This window comes from Pleurodeles waltl, chromosome 4_2 (assembly GCF_031143425.1).
Source record: "Pleurodeles waltl isolate 20211129_DDA chromosome 4_2, aPleWal1.hap1.20221129, whole genome shotgun sequence".
NCBI classification, from domain to species: domain Eukaryota; kingdom Metazoa; phylum Chordata; class Amphibia; order Caudata; family Salamandridae; genus Pleurodeles; species Pleurodeles waltl.
Genome location: NC_090443.1, coordinates 795,983,132 through 796,010,099, shown reverse-complemented (window position 1 = coordinate 796,010,099; position 26,968 = coordinate 795,983,132). Strand labels below are relative to the sequence as shown.

Here is a 26,968-nt window from a genome sequence, read left to right as displayed (position 1 = left end):
CCAATAAAGATTCAGTGGGGGCCCCAGGGTTCCAGTACTGATAAAGTAGGGTTCCACAGATGTCAAAAGGTTGCGAACCACTGATCTATGCCATTTTCTTTCGGCTTGCCTTAACCCAAATTTGACATCCAGAGGCTCCTGGTATAACCAAGGGGCCAATGTACCATGTTTATTAATCCTAATGTGGATAACTGGAGCCGACGGGTCAGGCACGCTTCAAAAATAGCATAAATGGAGATCAAGAAGTAAGGACAGGAGGGCTGGTGGGTGCTCTTGATAGAGCAGAAGGGTCAACTCTTTGCCCAGGCCGGCTTAGTCTGAAGTAATGGGTGACTTGTGCATTTGATTGTTGTGGCCCTGCCATTAACAGCTAAAATAAACTAAAATAAAATAATGGTCCGTCTATAGCTGAGGTAGGACCGGTTTGGAGATTATGCAACCCAGAGAGGCATTAAGTATGTCCAATGGATTGACCTCTAGAATGTGTGGATAAATTGGTGAGTTGAGGTAAACCACAATTCTCAAAATAAGGAAGAAGTTCAGTGTGGGTGTGTCTAACAGTATATTAAAATCTCGATGTACAATAACCGTCGAATAAACCAGTGAGAATTCTGTAGGAATATCCATACATTCCTGAAGGGGGCAGTAAACAAACATTAAATGAACCGGAGGCACATCACTAGAAGCAAGAGAGACCATAAGAATTTCTCCTTTTTAGGGGCGAGCGCAAATCGCTCCGTCCCTCTTCTAATCTCCCTTTAGGGTGATTTTAACCACATCCATGTTACGTCAGTCACTTTCATTGGTTCGTGGGATTGCCTTTTAAAAACTGCTTGTTTTTATTCATGAGAGGCATACATACGTCATGCCTTTTCCAGTGTTTAGCCCTCCTTGAGAGCACCGGTAAACTACAGGAAACCTACGAGCCTCTATGTTTTCCATATGGTTTCTGGACTACTTTTTCTCTTTACTCCACAGTGCGATCCCGCTGTGTTTTACACAGCGCTATCACTCTCGTTTTTTTTGTTTTTAATTTAATGTGGCAAGAAATGTCAGATTAGGCGTTTATAAAACTAATAGCTCTAACTCGATGTAATGTGAGACCCATTGTATTGCAAATGCTTGTTTTATTATGTAATGCCTTTGAGGAGAGAATTTTGAAATTAGGTCCAGCAATAAGGACTACACCACCACCCTATTTCCACCAGAGGGGTTATTCATGAACACTAAATAATCAGGCAGAAGTCTGTACGCTGACTATCTTTTAATTGCAGGTGACTCCTGCTGTTTGGCATCCGCAGCATAGTGGCAAGCCATTGGCTCACCTTCTGTGTGCCGGCTGCCCATGTCCATGCTAATGGCCTGTTTTTATAGGAAACCAATCACATGGTACTGGCCAACAGAAGCGCTACCGACTGCTCAAGATGGCTGACTAAATGTACCAACTATGAAATGAGGCAAAACTGGTAGGCTGAGGGTGGGAAGCACCACCGAACAAAGACTCATAACAGGGTTGGATTGGGATCAAAAATAGGCCTGGGCACCCTGAAAAAGTGTCCCATACAGTTTGCACCATTTCGCAAAACACTGCTTCAGTGTTTTAAGTGGTATGAAAAGGTGGAGCAGGGAGGTCCTCTAGAAGAGGCATGGCCAAAAAAGCGTAGTTGAATCACTTTCAAGAAGCACTGTCTGTGTAATTAAGGTTATCGTTAAAAACTCAGTAATTAAATTCCTCTGCCTGAGCATTATTTGGGTAGCTCGCTCTGAGTTTTCTGTTATAGTTTCTGTCATAGTATCCAGCCAGTGTTTCAAAGCTCACACTAGAAGACGAAAAGAAAAAATGAAAAACACATAACCGAGTTGGAGCATTAATAGACGCTTCTTCTAACCCTTCAGTATCAAAGTCCTAGGAGGAAAAAAATGTTCCCCAAAAACCTCAGAATAGCCAGTGTGTTTATAAAGGGCTTGGTACTTGTGAGTGCAGTTAACAAAATTATAACCATGGTAGTATGTGTGACTCAACCCGTGATTTTTTCACGATGAACAGAATCATGCAGTAAGCTCATTAACCTTCTGGTCTGTCATAATATGTGTAACGATCTCTCATGTACATGTTGATGCTTAACTTTTGTTTTCTTATCTCCATTGAGATAAAAAAAAAACGCAAACATTGCCATCACTTAACCTTGCACACCATTAGTTCACACTGGTAAACCCTACATGACCATCAGTGAGGAGTTACTGCAGCAGGATATGCTGCAAGGGAGAAATCATCCTACTTCTGAATGCCACTTCTAGAGCTCTCCAGTTTCCATAGCCAGTACTTGAATAGCTCACCCAGCTTACATTATTCTTTGCATTCTGGGAATCGTAGTCCTGATTGTAAATAGGATCAGCAGCACAGCACATCCCTGAATGTAGAGATAAAACTTGGACTGGATGTTCCTCTGAAGCATGGAAAAGTAGGACTTGCGGACCATCTCCCCCTTCCCACTGTGTAAAATTACAAATAAAAACAGACTCACAGTTTTCTCAGGCGGCACCGACAAGCTAATCGGCTGATTTTATAAGAAACTGTGTACATTGTAATTGTAATGCGAGATTTATAAAGAGCGTTCCTACTCAAAGAGCATCGAAGCGCTGGGAAGAAAGCACGTAGTAAAAAATAAAAAGAGAATAAAAAATTACAGTAATAGTAAAGATAGAAAAACATCCAGTAAAGAAAACAAAAACAAAATAATTCAACACCCTGATCTGGATGTACCAAAAAGTTAACGAGGAAAGAGCCAAGTTTTTACCATTTTCCTAAATTTCATGTAACCTGGTTCTTGTCTAATATTGAGAGGGAGAGAGTTCCATCCTCTGGCAGCAGCCACTGTAAAATCTTTGTCTCCCCATTTGGCTTTATGTGTGCGAGGGACCTGTATCAAGTGAGCTTGGGAAGACCTCGGGCTTCTTTTAGGTACATGCAGGTGGAGTCTGGAAGTCAGGTACAGTGGTCCTGTTCCATGAACTGCCTTAAAAGTGAGACAGAGCGACTTAAACTGGATACGCTGCGCCACTGGTAACCAGTGTAATTTCCTGAGACTCTCTCTGACTGATATGCATCACAGGAGATTAAGGACCGCTCTGACAGCGGAATTCTGAACTAATTGGAGTCTTTTAATCAGCCCCTTATCCAAATTAAGGAACAGTGCATTGCAGTAGTCTATCTTGGACATCACCAGTGCCAGGATAGCAGATACTCTCCATTCATGTAACAGATAGGGGAAGATTTTTCTGAGCATTTTAATTGACCATAAACTTATGTTTACCACATGAATAATCTGTTTTTTAAAATACAGATGTTCGTCGAACAAGATGCCTAGGCTTCTGCTAACAGTAGTGGGCACAGGGCAGTTACCACATTCAGAGGGCCACCACCATGAGTTCCATAAATTCTTTCCAGGTCCAAAACATAAAACTTCAGTTTTGGTGGCATTCATTTTCAGCCAAGTGGTCTTCACCAATTTACTCACTGCCAACATACAATTACTGAACCGATCTGCAACCTCCTCCCATGGCTGATTAATAGGAATAATAAGCTGGGAGTTGTCAGCTTAAGAAGATGAAATGAAACCAAAAGTACGAATTAAACTAGCCAAAGGCGCTACATACACATTAAACAATGTGGGGCTGAGGGAAGATCCCTGAGGAATCCCACACGGCAGAAGATAAGGCATAGATTTAAAATCACCACATCTAACTGTGGTCCATCTATTTGTAAGAAAGGACTTCAAGAGTTTAAGCGCCTGGTCCCTCAAACCCCCTTGATGCAAATGGGACATTAATAATGTAGGAGAGATAGTGTTGAAGGCTGCAGATAGATCTAAAAGAACCAAAACGGCCCCCTTGCCTTCATCGACTATCCTCCGAATAGCATCAGAGGAAGAGATTAGGGCTGTTTCAGTACTATGCCCTTTTCTGAACCCGTGTTGGGAGATATCAAGAGCCTCTGCTTTTGCTAAAAACTCAATCAATTCAGAGTTTAAAAAAAAATCTAAAATCTTTGCCAAAAACGGGAGACGCGCTATTGGCCACAAATTACTCATGTCCTGGCTATCCCCATCTGTTTTATTCTTGAGGGGTACTACTACCGTTTCTTTCCAGATAGATGGGTACTCCCCAGACATAGCTACCTCTTGGTAAATGGGGACCAACATACGTGCCATTAAATCCGGAACCAAATGAAAAATAGAAGGAGGACACGGATCAAGAGGAGAGCCAGATTTAATTTCAAGAATCTTCTTTTTGATAGTATCCATGGAAGGGGGTTGGAAATATGACATTAGTGACTGGCCATCTGCTGTAGAACTCTCAGTTATCATGGGGGGTAATACTTCGGGAATGATCTGGGTATCAAAGTTGCTATGTATTTGCAATATCTTATTTTCAAAGTGAAAAGCAACTTTGTCACAGACATCCTGAGAGTTTTCTAGACCAGCAGGCTTCATGGGCACAGTTAGGGCCTTGATAGTCTTAAAAAGTTCCCTGGGGGCATTAATTGCCTCCTTTACTTTGTTAGTATACAATTTAGATTCAGTCATAAATTGTGCTGCTTTATAAGCCTTTAGGGTGGACTTAAGGGCCACCCATTCCTCAGGTACTGGATTAAGTTTCCACCGTCTTTCCTGCTGTCAGTACTTTCTTTGAAGGAGTTTAAGGTCTTTTGTAAACCAAGGGTGACCTGGTTTCTTCTGACTATTGGGTCTTCTAGTTACAGGGGGTACCATTTCTTCCATGGTCATTTCCACTCCTTTCAGAAAGCTGTCAATCAGGGGCAAGGCCATAGTTTTAGCCTTATCCCAGCCAGCTTCTAAAGCTGGGCCTAATTCCTCTACTTTAACCTGTTTCCATAATCTGACTACCTTGTTTGTTTCCACATTAGCAACACCAACTTTCTTTGAGGCGAGTTTAAATTTCAGCAGATGATGATCCGTCCAACTCAGCTGTATCATGGTTATCTCCACCTGTTGAGTAGCTCGTGCAAACACCCCATCCAGAATATGCCCTGCAATATGGGTGGCTGACAAGACTCTGGAGGTCCAATCCAGGGCCTCCATAAAGTCAATGAATTCACGGATCTTAGGAGTTGACGTCTCATCAAAGTGCATGTTAAAATCGCCCAATATCACAGCTTTTGCAGACAGAATCATAGGTTCTATCAACTTAGGCCAAGACTGTAGGATATTTTTAGTCGGTCCTGGTGGGCGATATATCAACAGACCCTCTAGTAGTACCCCACTGTTTTGAGAAATTGTAAATGTCATTGCCTCACACGATTCTGTAGCGGAACTAATGCATGTGCATGCCATCGTAGACCTATAGATAATGGCCAGACCACCCCCCCTGTTTTGAGGTCTGTCAAGTCTGTAGAAGGTAAATTCTGGTGGAGAGGTGACGATAAAGTCTGGGTCTGATTCTACTTTACCCCAGGTTTCAGTAATAAATAGACAATCGATCTGCCAATTATTGATCATTTCGCAGATTTCCTGTTTATGTTTGGGAAGGGACCTAGCATTTATAAAGGCATACTGAAAGCTGTAATTATAAAATGCCTTCTGTTTCATTTTTTTCTCCCCCAACCCAGCCGGCCTAATGTCTTGATTTCTTACCTTTGTTGCCTCTATGGGGACTTGAATAGCCCAATTGCAAGTTTCACAGGTCCAAACAGATCCTTACTTAAAGGCTTAGATACTACATTATTAGTAGGTTTAGGCAATGGTTTCCTATATTCTTCCTCTCCCCCAGATACTGCACAACTGTGAAAAAGGGCAGCATTTCTGGCCCCGGGGCCCGGTCGGGCCCGGACGGACGCGGACGGGCTTGCCTTTGGCACGCCTTCAGCGCACTAGCGGCCCGCCCGATGCGGGCATCTGCTGCGCGGTTGCTCGTTCCGGCACAATTATGCCTGCAGGAAACGAGGCCCAGCCCAAAATCGGCTCCCTAACACTAGACCGCTAACTTGCGGTCCCAACAGGAAGGAGGGCTCTTACTGACCCTCACTTCCTGTTTAGTAAAAGAAAAACCAGTTTCCACTCCCTCCACGGGCTATTTTACTAAACTCCTCTTCCCCGAACCCGCAGAACAGTAAAAATAGTCAAAAACAGCTTGTGCACAATTTAAAATTGCTAATTTTAAAAAACACACACATTGATTAAAAAATGTTTTTCTCTTTTTTTTCTTTTTCCTCTTTCTATTTGAAATACTAAATTTAAAACATAAAAAGCCACAGTAGTTAAAAAAAAATCAGATATCATCACACAAACCTTAAAAGCAGCAAAAACTAAAAAACGCGCTTACATGGGCCCGTCCAACTAGACTGCGACACGCTGGTGAAAATGGCACCTAAATGTTTCATCCAGGAAATGACGTTTAAATGGTGGACTGAGCTCAGGATGCACAACAGAGCAAGAGCTCATAGTACTCAGTTTAAAAAGCTAGTGAGCGAATGATAATAAGCCCGGTGATCAAATGGAAGGTACATTCAAAATATGCTCCCCATTAAATATGAGACTTTAACAGTCCTAGTAAAAAAATAAACACCATACAGAGTAAAATGCTATCCGTGAAAACAGTGCCAAATCACAAAAAACAAAGATTCACATTGTTAGTTTTCTCTTTGCCTAGTTTTTGCACAGGCATCTCTCCTTCGTGCAGTGGAACACAGTGAAAGCAGAAGATTATGTTGACTGGGTTTCGTTTCTCTTTTTCTAAGTGCAAATAGATTTAAATATCCACGTAATACATTTGGAATACTGCGAGTAGTGCTTAATGAGGTGCGCCAGCATAGAGATTGAAAAAAGGGTCGATCACTTAAGAATTCAACATGTCACAAGTGATTCGACTGATTTGATTCTGACTTTCTGATTACCATCACTGAGAAATGAAATTCAGTCAATGAACTGACCAACAGCAGAGCAGGTCTGGAGATTACTGCCCAGAGTCGTGTGATAGATGGTGTTCTAGTCTCCGGAGACATACAGGATTATCAATGCGTTTTTTCTTGTCTTCATCCAGGTATAATAAATGCTTTTACCTCATGTTGGCTTGTGCTACTATGGTGCCCCTTGCAGGCCAGAATCTAGACTGATGGCCATGGGGACGAGTAAGTTCAGAGTTCTCTTCCAGCTGTCTTGTCCTTGCCATGGCTTAGTGAGGGGAGCTGTTGATCAAGTCAGTTAGGCTGGTCACAAACGTGACGTGGACTTATAATTCTCAGTATCTGGTTTCATTAAGAAATTGGGACAGTTCTGAAATTTAGGGAAAATGTGAACTATTGGGTTTTGTAAAGCAACTATTTGTCAATTTTATGTGAAATGTTCAATTCAATGAAAAATATGACATTTAATTAGATACTATGTTTTATTGGACAGAGTCGATGTGTAACTGCTAATACAATCCTAATTAAAACTGTTTGTTAAGTCGTCTTAAAACTGAACATTTCAGGAAGGGAGTTATTAATTATGGGTAGATGCAGTGAACACTGTTTTGATCTCTATGACAGTCATCTTCTAAGGATGCACATATTTGCTACACTCAAACAGGGAAATAATTAGATCGCAAAATCTGCTACAAGGCAGATAACCCACAAAGGCACTAGTGCCAAAAGAGCACCGCCTACTTTTGAGAGCGGAATGTCATCTGTAAGGCTGATGGGTTTGTTCCCCTGCCCTGATTTCTCAACTGAATGCATACAAGGTATCCTGCCACTCGCGTCATGCCTATCTGAGCGTTTGAGCGCAGGGCTAGGCATGTCCCTCAGTGTGTGACGTCCTGTGGCCCGGAGGGGCGCACGAAGCATGCAGTCATTATGGGCATTGTCATGTCATTCCATTCAGATCATAGTTGTGAATGCTGACAAACCTCTCTGTTTGTGGCATTCTCAATCTATCAAGGCAAGCCACATCTTGAAACTGTCACATGCCACCCCGTTAGTGGGATTTCCTACTGTGAGGATATCCGCACTGGTGGCGAATTGCATCCAGATCAAAGAACCATTGATTGCGTACAAAGATCTTTGAGTCTTTGCTTCAATTTATCAGTTTGAGAACGGTGACTGATTTGTCTCAAACGGAGAATCATGCACCTTCTCTTGGAGCCTCATGTATCCCTGCTTCGAGCTCTTGTTACGTCACTTATTTCTGCCTCAACACTTATCACGCTTGATTAAAAATACTGTAAAATACATCTATTACACAGAATAAAATATGTCCTATGACTGAACTGTGCAGCGTAATACTAACAATTATATTATACAAAAAATAGTAGAAAACAAAAGCAAGAGCGTGTCCATATTCACTGATTCAAAAACAGATTAATGGATTTGTACATTTCATAATTAATAATGTTAGCACAGTGTGAGGAAATGCCTCCTTGGCATGGTTGTCCCCTAACCTTTTGCCTTTGCTGATGCTAAGTTATGATTTGAAAGTGTGCTGGGACCCTGCTAACCAGGCCCCAGCACCAGTGTTCTTTCCCTAAACTGTACCTTTGTCTCCACAATTGGCACAAGCCTGGCCCTCAGGTAAGTCCCTTGTAACTGGTACCCCTGCTACCAAGGGCCCTGATGCCAGGAGAGGTCTCTAGGGCCACAGCATGTCTTATGCCACCCTAGGGACCCCTCACTCAGCACATGCACACTACTTCACAGCTTGTGTGTGCTGGTCGGGAGAAAATGACTAAGTCGACATGGCACTCCCCTCAGAGTGCCATGCCAACCTCACACTGCCTGTGGCATAGGTAAGTCACCCCTCTAGCAGGCCTTACAGTCCTAAGGCAGGGTGCACTATACCACAGGTGAGGGCATATGTGCATGAGCACTATGCCCCTACAGTGTCTAAGCAAAACCTTAGACATTGTAAGTGCAGGATAGCAATATGAGTATATGGTCTGGGAGTTTGTCAAACACGAACTCCACAGTTCCATAATGGCTACACTAAAAACTGGGAAGTTTGGGATCAAACTTCTCAGCACAATAAATGCACACTGATGCCAGTGTGCAATTTATTGTAAAATACACCCAGAGGGCATCTTAGAGATGCCCCCTGAATACCTACCCGACTTCTAGTGTAGGCTGATCAGTTCCTGCCAGCCTGCCACACACCAGACATGTTGCTGGACACTTTGTCACTCTGTGGCCAGGAACAAAGCCTGTACTGGGTAGAGGTGCTTCTCACCTCCCCCTGCAGGAACTGTAACACCTGGCGGTGAGCCTCAAAGGCTCACCTCTTTTGTTACAGCACCCCAGGGCATCCCAGCTAGTGTTAAACATCAGTTTAACATCTCTTTAAAGATAATGGCAACATTTGAAGTCAGCATTTCAGATCCAATCATGCACTCAAGCGTTGTGAAGGCTTGATTGTGCCAGTACTCACCCTGACTGTCGCTGTACTGAGGGAGTCTACATATAATGCAGTGGTTTGGATTAGTGTGCCTAAGACGCAGTGCAGTATGCTAGCTCATTATCCCTACAAAACAAAGCTATGTGGCGGGTTAATGCTCCTATGACATACGGCAGTGGGTTACTGCCCAAAAGATGTGGTGCAGTGTGGTGTGGTAATGTGGTGTCCCTTGGATGCGGGACAGGACAGGTTACAGCTGCTACAATGTGAAGTGTGGATTTGTTTCCTCAGAATACAATGTCTTAAGTTAGTGTGCTATGACGAAGAGTCCCAGTGGTTGGTTAGTATCCGTTCAGTGCACTGTGGTGTGGTAAGTTAGACCTAATAACACATCCACAAAAGTGAGCTACCTCTATGGGGGTGTGCACTGTAGAAAAGTAATATCCAAAGGATTTGAGCACAGTGTGGTAAATAGTGTCTCCTTGATGGCTTTCGGATACAGTAGAGTGGTCAGTAGAGTGGTGAGTCAGGGCCACTAGAATCCAATAAAACAATTACTGTCCTTGGAATACTGTGCATTTTGAGGGACCTACTGGATTAAATGTAGTGAGGTTGGTAACTGACCCTAAAATTCACTGAAGTGGGTTAGTATTCTTAGGATGGTGTGCAGCAGCAGAGTAACAGTAATTTACCTACTATCCAGTGTCGTTAGGTTGCAGTGCAGGGAGTTAATCACATGAGCTGCATTAGCAGGACGGTAACCAGTGACTTGCAGGTTATACACAAAAACCTGCAGCAAACATCTGCGCTAGTAGTATGAACAAATTAATCAGATGGACGATTAAACACTCGTGCCATTTGTGGATATAATTGGCTGCGAGCCATTGAAACGCAGGATTCAGAACACAAATTTCTCTTGTGCAACCACCTTCAATTGCAGAGCCCCTTTTAGGTCTCGGGTCTAGACAGCTTGCATGCACGTCTCGGAATTGAGACAGCCGTGTTTACATCGTGGGCTTCAGTCTGCCCACAGCCTTCTCATTTGCTGGCACCACAGTCTTTCCATTTTTCAGCATCCCCATTCGAGAAAGGCATGCCAACTTGATGCTTTTTCAAGTGTTTAGCCCTCCCCAAGAACACCAGCCAATTACTGTAAAGATACACGGCGTCCATTTTATTGGCCATTGACTACTTTGTCATTTTGTTTTCAATGGCTGACCAGTCCCACTGTTGTTCCTGTCGCTTGGGTTTTCATATGGTTGCTTTCCTTTTTGTGCCTTTCTGCCTGTTTTCTGTTAGTTTATTGCTTCTGTTTGTGCCATTATGCAAGTTTCTTGACTTTTGCTTCTGTCTTTCTGCTCGTTTTAGGCTCCTTTCGGTCTGTCTGTTTCTGACTTTCTTGACCTCTGTGTCTGCCTTTCTACTCGTTTATTCCTCTGTTTGTGCCATTCTGCTAGCTTTTTTACTTCTATTTCTGCCTTTAAGATCATTTCATGCTCCTTTTGTGCCATCTGTTTCTGCCTTTCTGCTCGATTTGTGACCTTTGTTTCTGCCTTTCTGCTGGTTTATTCCCCTGTGCCATTCTGCTTGTTTCTTAACTTCTGTTTCTGCCTTTACGCTCCTGTTATGCTCCTTTTGTGCTGTCGGTTTCTGCCTTTCTGCTCAAATCTTGATCTCTATTTCTGCCTTTCTGTTTGTGCCATTCTGCTAGTTTCTTGACTTCTATTTCTGCCTCTCGGATCGTTTCATGCTCCTTTTGTGCAGTCTGTTTCTGCCTTTCCGCTTGATTTGTGAGCTCTCTTTCTGTCTTTCTGCTTGTTTATTCCTTTGTTTCTGCTCGTTTCTTGACCTGTGTTTGTGCCTTTCTGCTCATTTCTTGACTTGTGTCTATGCCTTTTTGCTAATTTTCTGCTCATTTCTTGCCTCGTTTCTGCCTTTATGCTTGTTTCTTGGCCTCTGCCTTGCTGATCATTTCTGCTCGTTTCTTGCAATGTTCGTGCCTCTGCTCTTTTCTTGACTTCTGTTTGTGCCTTTCGGCTCATTTTATGTTTGTTTTTTGCACCCTGCTTCTGACTTTCTGCTCATTTCTTGACCTGTCTTTGTGCCTTTCTGCTCATTTCTTGACTTCTGTCTGTGCCTTTTGGCGCATGCCTTTTTACTCATTCCTTGCCCTCTGTTTCTGTTTTTCTGCACATTTCTTGACCTCTGTCTCTGCTTTTCTGCTCGTTTCTTGTCCTGTTTGAGGCATTCTGCTCCTTTTTTGTTACCTGCCTGTCGTTTTGTCCTTTCTACTTGTTTCTTGACTTCTGTTTCTTGCAGTCTGTTAGTGACTTTCTGCACATTTTATGCTTGTTTCTTGCCCTCTGTTTGTGCCTTTTTGCTAGTTTCTTGACTTCTGCTTGTGCCTTTCTGCATGTTTCTTGACTTCTGTTGGTGTCTTTCTGCTTATTTCTTGTCCTGTTTCTGCCTTACTGCTCGTTTCTCCCCCTGTTTCTGTCTCTCTGCTTGTTTTATGCTAATTTCTTGACCTCTGTTTCTGCTTTTCTCTTCATTTTTTTTGCCTTGTTTGTGCCTTTCTGTTAGTTACCTGTCTACTGTTTGTGCCTTTCTGGCCTGTTCTTGCCTTCTTTGTGCCTTTCTGCCCTGTTCTTGCTTTCTGTTTGTGCCTTTCTGCTAATTTCCTGCACTCCTGTTTGTGCCTTCTGGCTCATTTCTTGCACTCCGTTTATGCCCTTCTGCTCACTTCTTGCACTGTTTGTGCCTTTCTGCTTGTTTCTTGCCCTGTGTGTGCCTTTCTACTAGTTCCTTGCCTCATTTTTGCATTTCTGTTTGTTTTCTCTTCATTTATTGCCCCCTGTGTCTGTCTTTCTGCTAATTTCTTGCACTACATTTGTGCCTTCCGCTCATTTCTTGCACTCTGTGTCTTTCTGCTCAATTCTTGCCTGGTTTGCGCCTTTCTGCTCAGTTCTTGCACTGTTTGTGCATTTTTGCTCAATGCGTGCACTTTTTTTTGCCTTTCTGATCGTTTCATGCTTGTTTTTTGCACTCTGCTTCTGCTTTTCTGCTTCTTTCTTGACCTGTGTTTGTGCCTTTCTGCTCGTTTTATGCTAGTTTCTTGCCCTCAGTGCCTTTCTGTTAATTTCTTGACTTCTGTTTGTACCTTTCTGCTTATTTCTTGACTTCTGTTGGTGCCTTTCTACTCGTTTCATGCCCTCTGTGCCTTTCTGTTCATTTCTTGCCCTCTGTTTCTGCTCTTTCCTTGCCATGTTTCTGCCTTTCTGCTTGTTTTTTGCCCTCTTATTTGCGACCTTTCTGCTTGTTTCTTGACCTCTGTTTCTGCCCTTCCGCTCGCTTCCTGCCTTTCTGCTCATTTCTTGCCATGTTTCTGCCAGTTTTATGCTTGTTTTTTGCCCTCCGTTTCTGTATTTCTGCTTGTGCCTTTCTGTTTTTTTCTTGCCATCTGTTTCTGGCTCTCTGTCTGTTTTCTGCTCGTTGCTTGCCTTCTGTTTGTGCCTTTCTGCTTGTTTCCCGTCTTCTGTTTGTGCCTTTCTGCTCGTTTCTTGCCTTCTGTTTGTGCCTTTCTGCTTGTTTCCTGTCTTCTGTTTGTGCCTTTCTGCTCGTTTCTTGCCTTCTGTTTGTGCCTTTCTGCTCGTTTCCTGCCCTTTTTTTGTGCCTTTCTGCTTGTTTCTAGCCCTCTGTTTGTGCCTTTCTACTCATTTCTTGCCCTCTGTTTATGCCTTTCTGCCTGTTTCTTGCCCTCTATTTGTGCCTTTATGCTCATTTCTTGCCCTCGGTCTGTGCTTCTCTGCATATTTCTTGCCCTCTGTTTGTGCCTTTCTGTTGGCTTCTTGCCCTCTGTGCCTTTTTGACAGTTTTCTGCTTGTTTCTGGTTATTAAGCAGTGTGCCATATTTCTGTCCCTTGTTGCTTCTTTTCCCTGCCACCTACTCACCCGCTTTTTCTCTTCAACCCCACCCGCCATGTCCCTGTTTCATCTCATCCCCACCTGCCCTCCTTCAGGTCTGGATTTTACAACTCTTTGCGTGGCTTCTCAGTGACCCAGTAGACCTAAGAGCACTTACTCCCACAGTGCGACTATCTTTGGGGCCCAAATACAGGCATGGTCTCATCGCCACTTTGCCCATCCACGATCTGTCCTCAGCACTGCAGCAGAAACCCCCACCTGCCCTCCCGTTCACCACTCCCACTGCACTCCCATTCACCACCTCATCCCACTGTCAAAGGCAATAGGTCGTCCATTGCCGAGACCTGTTAGCTTTGCCAATGCTTGTTTGTAAATGCTTTAACAAAAGCAGTATAACTAAAATTAAATACTATGGAGGAAACAGACTTCACTCCAGTGACAGTTTATCACAAGAATAATAAATAAACTATCAGATATTTTAAAAGTTTTGTTAGCATTGATAAAAAGTACTCCACATATGAAATATCAAATAAAGTATCCACCAATTACCTGTTAAAAGAGAGAATTATCGTCTGAAGTTTAATTAAAGCTTCCATTTCTGGCGGCAGAGAAGTCAATACGTTGTTCCTAAACAAATACAAGCAATCTCTTAAAATTGTTGACAGAAAAACAAAACCCAATTCTTATTTCATATAACTTCTACCACTGCACACAAATAAAGAAGAATCTTTAGGGAACGCCTACATGTGACAATCATATAGCCTGAATAAAACCTGAACCACATATTTGACGTAACCTCATTAATTCAATGGATGCTCAACGATGCAGCAGATTCTCGAATAATCAGTGTCTGCCTTACGTGAAAACTGCTAAGATGATAAAGCCACAATTATGTCATTTAATTCCAAACTTTACAAAAATTGCTGCATATCCATTTGCCAGTTTTTATCTGGTGCAGTCAGAACTTTTGTCATTTGGCAGAAAATGAAATAAGCAGAGAGGCTTTGGGTTACTCCCCTTCAGCCACTGGTTTGCTTGGGTCACAACCATTCAGCCATTGCTTGAAAAAAGTATCAATCACATTTTGTACCTTACCAGATGAGTATTTCTTTCTCACTGTCTTGCTGTGTATACGTTTGGGTATCAATTGCATTAGTCTAGCCCGAAAGAGAGAGATTCTACTGCAAGCTAAAACAAGCACTGGCAAAGCCAATCGGTCTCAGCGATGCAAGAGCAATTGGCTTTGTCAATGTTAACGTCTTTTAGCCAAAATCACACAATTTAAGTGTATAAGTAAGTTTCTGGTTTGGTACAGAAGTGACTTTCTTCTATTTAAAACCTGTCTATACCTAAAATAGGATCACAGGGGTGTAAAAATATATTATAGGTGGGGCATTACAGCAGTAAGCAGAGGGTGTAGTTCTACATGAGCCACACGGAAAGGCTGGAATTTGAGTGCAGAATTACTTGGGATACTGAGGTGGACTGCGGATGGTGTTAGTCTGGAAAAAGCACCTAGAATCTGTCGTTGTGTCCCATTATGTGTGGGTGCATATGCTCTCCTGGTAAGGGATATGGGGCCATATGTACGAACACTTTTTCCCATAGACACAGAATGGGTAAAAACCTTTGCTACATCTGGCCCATGGTTGTTTCTTTGCATCAGTATCATAGCTGCTCTTGTTAATTCTGTAACACGTGACCATTGTGGTGCAGGGCACTGGCAAGCCGTTCATGTCTCCTTTCATAACTGTGATGTAAATTTTGGGAAAGGACTCCACACTTGTGCCATTCATACAAACTGTATCTCCCCCATTGTAGTGAATGGTCCTCACACTTGTAAGGCAAGTTAAGTGGTTTATTGGGGAATAGGCAGAAAGCGTTTTTACACCAGAGGTCCTTTCAACTGCCAACCCTACATTATCTCTCTCCCATTCTAGAATTTCCATAGCCTCAGCGAGTGTGATGCTAGTATCCTACACACCGTATCTCTATTCTTTGAACAATTAAAATTAATCATGAGACGGTAACATTTGTACAATAAGATACCTACAAAACAATTCTTAAAATAACATTACAGTTGCTTAACTCTAACACATACAAGGTGAAGATAATCCACACAACAACATGTTCATGCAATAGATGATTCAGTTGCATAGCTTCGGTACCCACAAGCTGATTCTTGAAATGATGGAATGGCAATATTTTATACAATCTCATGTACGTGCATCATTTCAATGCATTACAAAATAAGAGAATTTAATGGGTAATACTACAAATCTGCTAGTGTGGGTAGACCTGCCATCCCTGCTAGATCGTAAGAGATCCACATCAGAAAGAGAAGCATCATAATTACCGCTGGACCTGTCACTATCACTGGGTCTTGAGTCATTCACACCATTAACAAGTGAACCAGTAAGAATGGACAGATTCTGTGTACCTACACATTCATCCCGCATACAATTATGTGCTTGGTAAATGTAAGGAAATGCCTCCTTGGCATGGTTACCCCCTGACTTTTTGCCTTTGCTGATGCTATGTTTTGAATTGAAAGTGTGCTGAGGTCTGCTAACCAGGCTCCAGCACCAGTGTTCTTTCCTTAACCTGTACTTTTGCTTCACAATTGGCACACCCTGGCATCCAGGTAAGTCCCTTGTAACTGGTACCCCTGGTACCAAGGGCCCTGATGCCAGGGAAGGTCTCTAAGGGCTGCAGCATATCTTGTGCCACCCTGGGGACCCCTCACTCAGCACAGACACACTGCTTGCCAGCTTGTGTGTGCTGGTGAGGAAAAAACGAGTAAGTCGACATGGCACTCCCCTCAGGGTGCCATGCCAACCTCACACTGCCTATGCAGTATAGATAAGTCACCCCTCTAGCAGGCCTTACAGCCCTAAGGCAGGGTGCACTATACCATAGGTGAGGGCACCAGTGCATGAGCACTGTGCCCCTACAGTGTCTAAACAAAACCTTAGACATTGTAAGTGCAGGGTAGCCATAAGAGTATATGGTCTGGGAGTCTGTCAAACACGAACTCCACAGCACCATAATGGCTACACTGAAAACTGGGAAGTTTGGTGTCAAACTTCCCAGCACAATAAATGCACACTGATGCCAGTGTACATTTTATTGTAACATACACCTCCAGAGGGCACCTTAGAGGTGCCCCCTGAAACCTTAACCAACTACCTGTGTAGGCTGACTGGTTTTAGCAGCCTGCCAGACTCGAGACATGTTGCTGGCCACATGGGGAGAGTGCCTTTGTCACTCTGTGGCTAGTAACAAAGCCTGCCCTGGGTGGAGATGCTGATCACCTCCCCCTTGCAGGAGCTGTAACACCTGGCGGTGAGCCTCAAAGGCTCACCCCCTTTGTTCCAGCACCACAGGGCATTCCAGCTAGTGGAGTTGCCTGCCCCCTCCGGCCACGGCCCCACTTTTGGTGGCAAGGCCGGAGGAGATAATGAGAAAAACAAGGAGGAGTCACTGGCCAGTCAGGACAGCCCCTAAGGTGTCCTGAGCTGAGGTGACTAACTTTTAGAAATCCTCCATCTTGCAGATGGAGGATTCCCCCAATAGGGATAGGACTGTGACCCCCTCCCCTTGGGAGGAGGCACAAAGAGGGTGTACCCACCCTCAGGGCTAGTAGCCATTGGCTACTAACCCCCCAGACCTAAACACGCCCTTAAATTTAGTATTTAAGGGCTCCCCAGAACCTAGGAACTCAGATTCCTGCAACCTAAGAAGAAGAGGACTGCTGAGTTGAAAAACCCTGCAGAGAAGACAGACACACCAACTGCTTTGGCCCCAGCTCTACCGGCCTGTCTCCCCCCTTCGGAAGAAAACTGCTCCAGCGACGCTTTCCCCAGGACCAGCGACCTCTGAATCCTCTGAGGACTGCCCTGCTCTAGAAGGACCAAGAAACACCCGAGAACAGCGGCCCTGTTCACCCAAGACTGCAACTTTGTTTCCAAAGGAGCAACTTTAAAACGACTGCGTTTCCCGCCAGAAGCGTGAGACTTGCAACTCTGCACCCGACGCCCCCGGCTCGACTTGTGGAGAAACAACACTTCAGGGAGGACTCCCCGGCGACTCAGAGACTGTGAGTAACCAAAGTTGTCACCCCTGAGCCCCCACAGCGACGCCTGCAGAGGGAATCCCGAGGCTCCCCCTGACCGCGACTGCCTGATTCTCAGATCCCGACGCCTGGAAAAGACCCAGCACCCGCAGCCCCCAGGACCTGAAGGATCGGAACTCCAGGGCAGGAGTGACCCCCAGGAGGCCCTCTCCCTTGCCCAGGTGGTGGCTACCCCTAGGAGCCCCCCCCTTGCCTGCATCGCTGAAGAGACCCCTTGGTCTCCCATTGATTCCAACTGAAAACCAGACGTGTGTTTGCACACTGCACCCGGCCGCCCCCGTGCTGCTGAGGGTGTACTTTCTGTGCTAACTTGTGTCCCCCCCGGTGCCCTACAAAACCACCCTGGTCACCCTCCGAAGACGCGGGTACTTACCTGCTGGCAGACTGGAACCGGGGCACCCCCTTCTCCGTTGAAGCCTATGTGTTTTGGGCACCACTTTGAACTCTGCACCTGACCGGCCCTGAGCTGCTGGTGTGGTAACTTTGGGGTTGCTCTGAACCCCCAACGGTGGACTACCTTGGACCCAAACTTGAACCCCGTAGGTGGTTTACTTACCTGCAAGAACTAACAATTACTTACCTCCCCTAGGAACTGTGAAAATTGCACTGTCTAGTTTTAAAATAGCTATATGTGTTTTATTTGAAAAGTATATATGCTATTGTGATTATTCAAAGTTCCTAAAGTACTTACCTGCAATACCTTTCATGCAAAGTATTACATGTAGAATTTGAACCTGTGGTTCTTAAAATAAACTAAGAAAATATATTTTTCTATACAAAAACCTATTGGCCTGGAATTGTCTCTGAGTGGGTGTTCCTCATTTATTGCCTGTGTATATGTACAACAAATGCTTAACACTACTCCTTTGATAAGCCTACTGCTCGACCACACTACCACAAAATAGAGCATTAGTATTATCTCTTTTTGCCACTATCTTACCTCTAAGGGGAACCCTTGGACTCTGTGCATACTATTCCTTACTTTGAAATAGTGCATACAGAGCCAACTTCCTACAGCAAAGGTGTACCTTACGCCTGGCCTGTCTCCAGTTCAAAACTTTGCTGCATCTTGACATTCTGTAGAAAAGCCACACTCTCTTATCGCAGTGTGCATTATACCACAGGTGAGGGCATAGCTACACAAGCAATATGCCCCTAGAGTGTCTATGTCCATTCTTAGATATTGTAGTTGTCATTACGAACTCCACAGCTCCATAATGGCTTCACTGAATACTATGGAGCTGATATCAAACTTCCGAGCACAATAAACCCCCCACTTATTCCAGTGTGGGATTTATTGACAAATGCACCTAGAGGGCATCTTAGAGCTGTACCCTGTGTGTTATCCAACATGCTAGTGCAGGACTGACAGGTCTGTGCCAGCCTGCCACTTCCAGACAACCTTCTGACCACATAGGGTGAAAGCCTTTGTGCTCTTGGTGGTCAGAAACAAAGCCTGTCCTGGGTGGAGATGCTTCACACCTCCCCCTGCAAGAACTATAACACCTGCTGCTGAGCCTCGGGTTACAGTGCTCCAGGGCACTCCAACTAGTGGAGTTGCCAACCCCTAACCCCACCCCCTCTGGGACAAATCCCCACTTTTGGCAGCAAGTCTGGAGGGAAAATTAGGGAAAACAGGGAGGAGTAACCACCCCAGCCAGGACCACCCCTAAGGTGTCCACAGCTGGGGTGAACCCCCTCCCTGCAGAATCCTCCATCTTGGTTTGGAGGACAGGGACCAATAGGAGTAGGGTTGTGTCCCCCTCCCCCAAAGGAAGTGGGCACAAGGAGGGTGTAGCCACCCTCAGGGACAGTTGCCATGGCTACTGCCCTCTGACCCCCTGAAACACCACTAAATCTAGGATTTAAGGGCCTCCCTGAACCCAGCTCACAAGATTCCTGGCGACCTGACAAGAAGAAGAAGGACTGCACTGCTGAAACCCCCAGCAGAGAAGAAGGACGATGACAACTGACTTGGCCCCAGATCTACCAGCATGTCTACTGCTTCAAAGAACCTGCAAAAGAATAGTGCTGCACCCAGCGGGACCAGCGACCTCTGACAAGCTCCAGAGGTCTTCCCTGCACCCAAAAGGACCAAATAACCCATGGACAGCGGCCTAATCCAAAGAAGAAACAACAACCAAGGACTCCAACTCTGCTCCGAATGCTTGAGGCCTGACCACTCTGCATCAGATGCCCACAGGCTGTGTCCAGGTGGCCCAACCAGCTAGAGAGGATCCCCAGGGGATTCTGAGCAAGTGCTCACCCTGGGCTGACCTCTCCACGACGATACCTGCAGAGGGAATGCCGAGGAACCCCCGACCGCGAGAGCTCCAAGACACACTGCACCCGCAGCCTCCAGGCCTTGGAGAAACAGTCCCCGTGCAGCAACGTTCAGCAGACCGCCCTCCTCCCTGTCCAACCTGTGGTTTACCTGAAACGACCTCCTGGACCTCGCCTGCAGCCTCTGAGTGACCCCCGGGGTTCCCTCATAGAGAATCATCGGAGACCCGACATCTTGTTTGCACTCTGCACCCAGTCCCCCCAGCACTGCTGAGGGTGTATGTTTGGTGCCTACTTGTGGCCCCCCCCCTGTGCTTTTCTAAACCCCCAAGGCTGCCCTCCAAAGACACAGGTACTTACCTGCCTGCAGATCTGAAACAGAGTGCCCCCAGTCTCCGTAGGAGCCCATGTTAATTTTGCCTACCCTGTGACCTCTGCACCCGCCCGGCCCTGTGTTGCTGGTGGAGGGTGTTTGGGGTTAACTTGAACCCCGACCAGTGGACTTCCTAACCCCCGGAGACTTGAACTGTAAGTGTTGAACTTGCGTGCAAATCAATATAACTTTTCTTCCCCCCATGAACTGTCTCTGAAAATTGCACTGTCAAGTTTTAAAAGATTATTGCCTTTATTTAAAAAACTGTAGAACTTATCGATTTTAAACAAACTACTGTTGATACCTGTGTGAAATACGAAACTATTGAAGTATTTACCTGCAACTTGAATCTTGAGGTTCTAAAAATAAATTAGGAAAATACATTTTTGCAATATAAAAACCATTGGTCTGGAGTAAAGTCATTGAATGTGTGTTTCTTCTATTGTCTGTGTGTTCAACAAATGCTTTGCACTACTCTCTGACAGGCCTAACTGCTCGACCACACTACCACAAAAGAGAGCATTAGTATTATCTACTTTAGCATCTGTTAAGCCTCTGGGAAACCCCTGGACTCTGTGCACACTATATCTCATTTTGATATAATAGACGCAAAGCAAGCTTCCTACAAGGAACATTGCGGATGGCCCCCAATAATGCTTTTTTAGGTGATATGCCATCCCTACCTACTTCATGTCCTAAATAAGATGCAGACCTCAAGGCAAACTTACATTTATTAACTTCTGCAGTAAGCCCTTTGTCAGCCAATTTCTTTTAACACAAGTTCTGATCGTAAGTCGTGTTCTTGCCTGTCTCGGCCTATCACCAATGTGTCATCTTGGAAATACGTCATTCCTTTGGTGCCCCTAAAAAACCTGTGCATAAGTCACTGGAAGACTGCTGCCGCTGATGCCAAGCCGAACGGCATGTGTACAAATCTAGAGCAACTGGAAGGAGTGAAAAAATATGTTAATCCTCTACTGGAGGGACAACAATTTGGTGATAGACAGTTTCTTCTCTATCGCACCCCTTACAACTAATACAGCATCTTCTATAGTTAGGATACTGTCATCGCTCTGTGATTCACTCTCTCTCAACTGTTCTTCTTCATCGTTTCCCATCACACACTTGACCAAACTCCAATTGCTTTTTCCTGCACACTTTGGCAAAGTGACCAAGGATACCGCAGAATGAACACTTAGTTCTGATGGCCTCACAATTCGTGTCTCTGGCCATGTGACCGCTGTTCCCACACCTGTAACATGTAGGTTGTCTATCATGACATCCACTTTTTTGATTTTATTTACCGCTCTGCAGTTTTCCTCCCCGCCTGTCATTCTTTTTTGCACTTTCCTTAGCATTAGACCATACAGACTCAGCTTCTTCTCCACTCTTGAGGGCCAGCTTGGCATATCTTTTAGACAATTCCCCATTTCACAATTACAATAATTTCACTCAATGGTGCTTCTCCACACACCCACAATTTCTCTTGGATACCGCTATTACAATGCATCATAATTTGGTCTCTTATTAAATCATCATGCAATGCATCGAACTTACATGTTATGGCCAAATCTTTTAGTTCAGCTACATAATCCTCAATCAATTCAGATTTGGATTGTTTCTGCTGGAAAAAAAACTTAATCTGTCTATAGCCACACATACTGTGGGCTGATAATAGGGGTCTAAATCTGCAAGAGCTTCTTTAAATACATCTGTGCCTCCATCTGGCATTGTATTTTTCCCATGAGGTTGTAAACTCTTTCGCCTTCTGAAACTAGATTAGTGTTCTTTTTTTATCCTAGAAGAAAATTCTTCCTCATTCTTTTCTTCAGTGGCAGATATTTAACTGAGGAAGTAGTCTTTCCAATCCAACCACTTTATCTGAGGTTCTCCAGCTCCTGGAAGAAATGGTACCGGAGGCGTCAACCCATTGTTTTGTGTACTCATGTTGAAACAAAGTTATATTCTACTAGTATGGGGGAAAAAAATTAACAATGTATACTAAGTTCGTCCCTATTTCATAGATACAAGGCCTTTGGAAATATTTCACACATTAGTGCACATTGCCGATGTATTGTAACTATATAGACAACACTTTGCTAGTACCTTGAAAATTATTTCACATTGTATGCACTGTAACTTTATAAACAACACTATTTCAAAACTAGTGGTGATTCCTGTTTAATATGATGTGCCTGTAGGTAGGTACCCTCTTTCTTGGTATGGCTACCCCCATTTTCTGTCTGTTGTCAGTGTTTTTGACTGTGTTCACTGGGATCCTGTTAACCAGGACCCCAGTGATTATGCTCTCTCCCTTCTAACTTGGTAACTTGTACCATTTTCACCCCACATTTGGCATACTGGTGTCCCATGTAAGTACCTAGCATATGGTACCCAGGGCATTGGGGTACCAGGAGCTCCCCATGTGCTGCAGCATGTATTATGCCACCAATGGGGTGCCCAGGCAAAGTGTTCTGCAGGCCTGCCATTGCAGCCTGCGTGAAAGGGTGCATGCACCCTTTTTCACTATGGGTCACTGCACCAGGTAACTGTAAGGCACCCCTATGGCAGGCCCTCCTAGCCCAGAGGGTAGGGTGCAAGTAGCCATGTGTGAGGGCACCCCTGCACTAGCAGAGCTCCCCCCACGAACGCCAGTGCCATTTTCATGGACTTCATGAGGGTGGGGATGCCATTTTAAGCGTGTACTGGACATAGGTCACTACCTATGTCCAGCTACATAATGGTAACTCCAAACCTAGGCATGTTTGGTATCAAACATGTCAGAATCATACACCAATACTGTTGCCAGTATTGAAAGTATGATTCCATGCACTCTGGGGGCCTCTTAGAGGACCCCCATCATTGCTCCTACCTGCCTTCCAGCGTTTTCCCAGCAGCCGAAGCTGCTGTCACCCCTCAGACAGGCTTTTTCCCTCCTGCTGCTTGAACAGCTCAAGTCCAGGAAGGCAGAACAAAGAATTTCTTTTGGGAGAGGTGATTAACACCCTCTCCCTTTGGAAATAGGTGTTACACAGCTTGGGAGAGGTAACCTACCCAAGCAACTGATATGCTTTGAAGGGCACATTTGGTGCCCACCGAGCATAAATCAGTCTAAACCGGTTCAGGGACCTCCAGTCCCTGCTTTGGCATGAAAATGGAAAGGGGAGTGACCACTTCCCTGTCCATCACCACCCCAGGGGTGGTGCCCACAGCTCCTCCAGAGGGTCCCTGGGTTTTGCCATCTTGAATCCAAGGTTGGCAGTGTCCTCTGGGAGCATATGAGTGGCCAGGCAGGTGACATCAGAGCCCCCTCCTGATAGGTGATCACCTGGCTAGGTGACCAATCCCCCTTTCAGGGCTATTTAGGGTTTCTCTCTTGGATGGGTCCTCAGATTCAGCTTGCAAGATTACAGCATGACTCCTCTGGAACCTTACTTCGACTTCTGGCCACTGGAACAGTGACTGGACCCTCCAGGAACCGGCAATCTGCATCCACAACGAAGACTCTGCTTGCAACATTGTTTCCACGGTCCTTCCAGCTTCTGCAACATTTCACCGGCTGTGCATTTTCTGAGGGCCGCAAGTCCTCAGTCTGCACAAGAAGGAAGAAGGAATCTCCCTTGGAATGAAGGAGTCGCTCTCCTGCATACGCAGGCACCAACTGCCACGACGACTGGCTGCGTGAATCTCCTCTCATCCTGAGCTGCGTGGATCCTGCATCATGGGTGGTGGTCCGGAGTAATCCTATTGGTCCTCTCTGCCAGCTGTTGAACTTTGGAGGAGGTAAGCCCTTGCCTTCCCACGCAGGACAGTACTCCTGTGCTCTGCATCTCTTGCAGCAACCTTGGCTTGTTCTCATCTCCTCCAAGGAATCTTCAGGCTCTGTATAGCACCAGCCCCCAGCACCCCTTCCTGTGATGCACAGCCCTCTGTGTGCTTCTCCTGAGGCGTGGGACCTTATCCAGTTCTGCTGCCTGGGCGCCTCTGTGACTCCTGGTTCCTCGTCCAGTGGGTCTCCTTTGGGGGCTGCCTCTTTTTTTGTAGATTCTCTGCTTTGCTGACGGTCCCCTTTCGACTCCCCCCGTGGGTTGACTCCTCATGGACCTTGCTGGTCCCCGGCAGCTCCACTTTTGCTTCACCACGACTTCTGCCTTTGCCAAGGTTTGTTGGTACTTTTTCCTTGCCATGACCGACTGCAATCTTCCATCCTGCGTGGGCATCGACTGCACCCTCCAGGAACTCTTCACCTGCTCTAGGGCTGCATTCCTGACTGTTTTAGTCTCACCATCGACCAACTCCTGCATCCACAGCTGGGTGGGTAGCAGCTCCTACTTCTCTTGGACTCCTCTGCGACTTCTGGACTTGGTCCCCTTCTTCCACAGGTCTTTCTCTTAAGGAATCCACTGCTAGTTTCTTGCAGTCTTGTCTGGGTGTTGCACTTTCTTCCTTTTGGGTGGTTTGGAGAAAATCTAGTAACTTAGGGCCAGATGTAGGTAAGTAACAAATTGTGACTTGCATTTTGAGAGTCATAGCGACTCGCAAATTGCAACTCGCAATACGAGATGCAGAAAGGTGTCTCAGACACCTTCTGCGACTCGCTATGGGGTCGCAAAGACCCACCTCATGAATATTTATGTGGTGGGTCGCAGTTTGCGACCCCATAGCGAGTCTAGGCACTCACAGGGATGGTGGCCTGCTGGAGACAAAAACACAAATGAGAGTACGGGGTTCTTGTACCGGGGGCAGGTCAATAGTGTAACATTTGTAGCACTATGCCCCTCGTAAACCTCAACTGGAGGTGGGACAACAGTGGATTCTGGTGTGTGGGATGAAAAAAGGGGAATTTCCTTTACGGACTGGGTGGTCTCACACACTCAATGGTGTCATGCTTCATCATATGACCACCTAGCCCCACCCAGGTGGGGCAGTGCCACCTGGGCGGACTCAACCTCCCTGTTAAATGAACAGGAGGGAGTGCATAAATCAATTCTGGTTCTGGAAAAGGGGATCCAGCTAGACTAGGAAATAAAAAGACCTAAACAGATACCCGTGTGTGTATTTTAATAGAAGGTTCTGTCTGGTGTGATTAAAAAGAAGACTGGGACACCAAGTGAAAGCAATGACTCACTGGGTCTCCTATCTAAATGGAAAAAGCCGACATGTTTCTGCCCACAACGAGGAGCTGGAGGGTCTCGGGGCATTCATCAGGGCGAAGGATCCCTGCTATACATGCTAAGTAATTAATAGTAATTAAGAAATATAATAATAAGTATCACCCGAACGGGCGGGGGGCCTACCTTGCCAAGGGAATACCTGGGGGGTATGCAAGCGGTCCTGTCGAGAGGTCGGTCTAGGCGCAGAGCGAGCGCCCGCCTTTGATGCAAGTCTGACTATAAGGGGACGCTCCCTCTCCAGGACACCAGAGGCTAGTAGCCTCTAGTCATAGGGTCCCCCCAGGTATTCCCTTGGCAAGGTAGGCCCCCCCGCCCGTTCGGGTGATACTTATTATTATATTTCTTGATTACTAATAATTACTTAGCATGTATAGCAGGGATCCTTCACCCTGATGAATGCCCAGAGACCCTCCAGCTCCTCGTTGTGGGCAGAAACATGTCGGCTTTTTCCATTTAGATAGGAGACCCAGTGAGTCATTGCTCTCACTTGGTGTCCCAGTCTTCTTTTTAATCACACCAGACAGAACCTTCTATTAAAATACACACACGGGTATCTGTTTAGGTGTTTTTATTTCCTAGTCTAGCTGGATCCCCTTTTCCAGAACCAGAATTGATTTACGCACTCCCTCCTGTTCCTTTAACAGGGAGGTTGAGTCCACCCAGGTGGCACTGCCCTACCTGGGTGTGGCTGGGTGGTCATATGATGAAGCATGACACCATTGAGTGTGTGAGACCACCTAGTCTGTAAAGGGAATTCCCCTTTTTTCATCCCACACACCAGAATCCACTGTTGTCCCACCTCCAGTTGAGGTTTACGAGGGGCATAGTGCTACAAATGTTACACTACTGACCTGCCCCCGGTACAAGAACCCCGTACTCTCATTTGTGTTTTTGTGTAGGCTTCTGGGAGTTGAGTACGGTTGTGTTCTCCATCTATCCCCCCACTCCCAATTTCTCTCTCTGTGTGTTTCGGCCTGCTGGAAACAGCAGACCACCATGTCCGTGACTACTTTTTTAATAAAGCAGTTTTTTTTTTCTTTTTGCAGCCCGTTTCCTTAAAGGAAAACGAGCTGCAAAAATAAAAAATACCGGAACCATTTAGTTTCGGTTTTTTCAGAGCAGGCAGTGGTCCAAAGGACCACTGCCTGCTCTGAAAAAATATTTTTTGGGGCATTCACAAAGGGGAAGGGGTCCCATGGGGACCCCTTCCCTTTTGCGAATGTGTTACCATCCACTTCAAGTGGATGGTAACTGCGAGTTGGTTTGCGACCGCATTCGCGGTCACAAACCAACTCAGGATGGCGATGCGGTCGCAAATAGGAAGGGAACACCCCTTCCTATTTGCGAGTCGCAGCCTCAAATTGCGAGTCGGTACCGACTCGCAATTTGAGGTTGTGCATCGCGACAAGCCTTTTGCTCCTCGCAAACTGCGTTTTTCGCCGTTTGCGAGGCGCAAAAGGCTTGCTACATCTGGCCCTTACTCCTTTCTTCCTGATCACTAGGGGGAACTGTGGTACTTACCGTTGGGGTTTCCAGGTACCCCCAGCTCCCCTCTACACATTCCACTTACCTAGGTGGGGGTCCTATGTTCACATTCTATTTTTTTTGTATATGGTTTGGGCTCCCCCTAGGGTCACTATTGTCTAATTGCATTTGCACTGTTTTCTATCCCTTTCTATGCCTATCGCTCATAACT

General features: G+C 45.4%; 1 protein-coding gene across 1 annotated transcript in view; it reads right to left on the bottom strand.

Moving 5' to 3' along the window:
* The window catches only part of LRRC40 (leucine rich repeat containing 40), a 333,058-nt gene that overhangs the window by 24,988 nt on the left and 281,102 nt on the right, over nt 1–26,968 (bottom strand). The window contains exon 13 of the mRNA XM_069232449.1: nt 13,857–13,934. Coding sequence (XP_069088550.1) covers nt 13,857–13,934 — 78 coding nt within the window. The remainder of the gene's footprint in view (nt 1–13,856; nt 13,935–26,968) is intronic.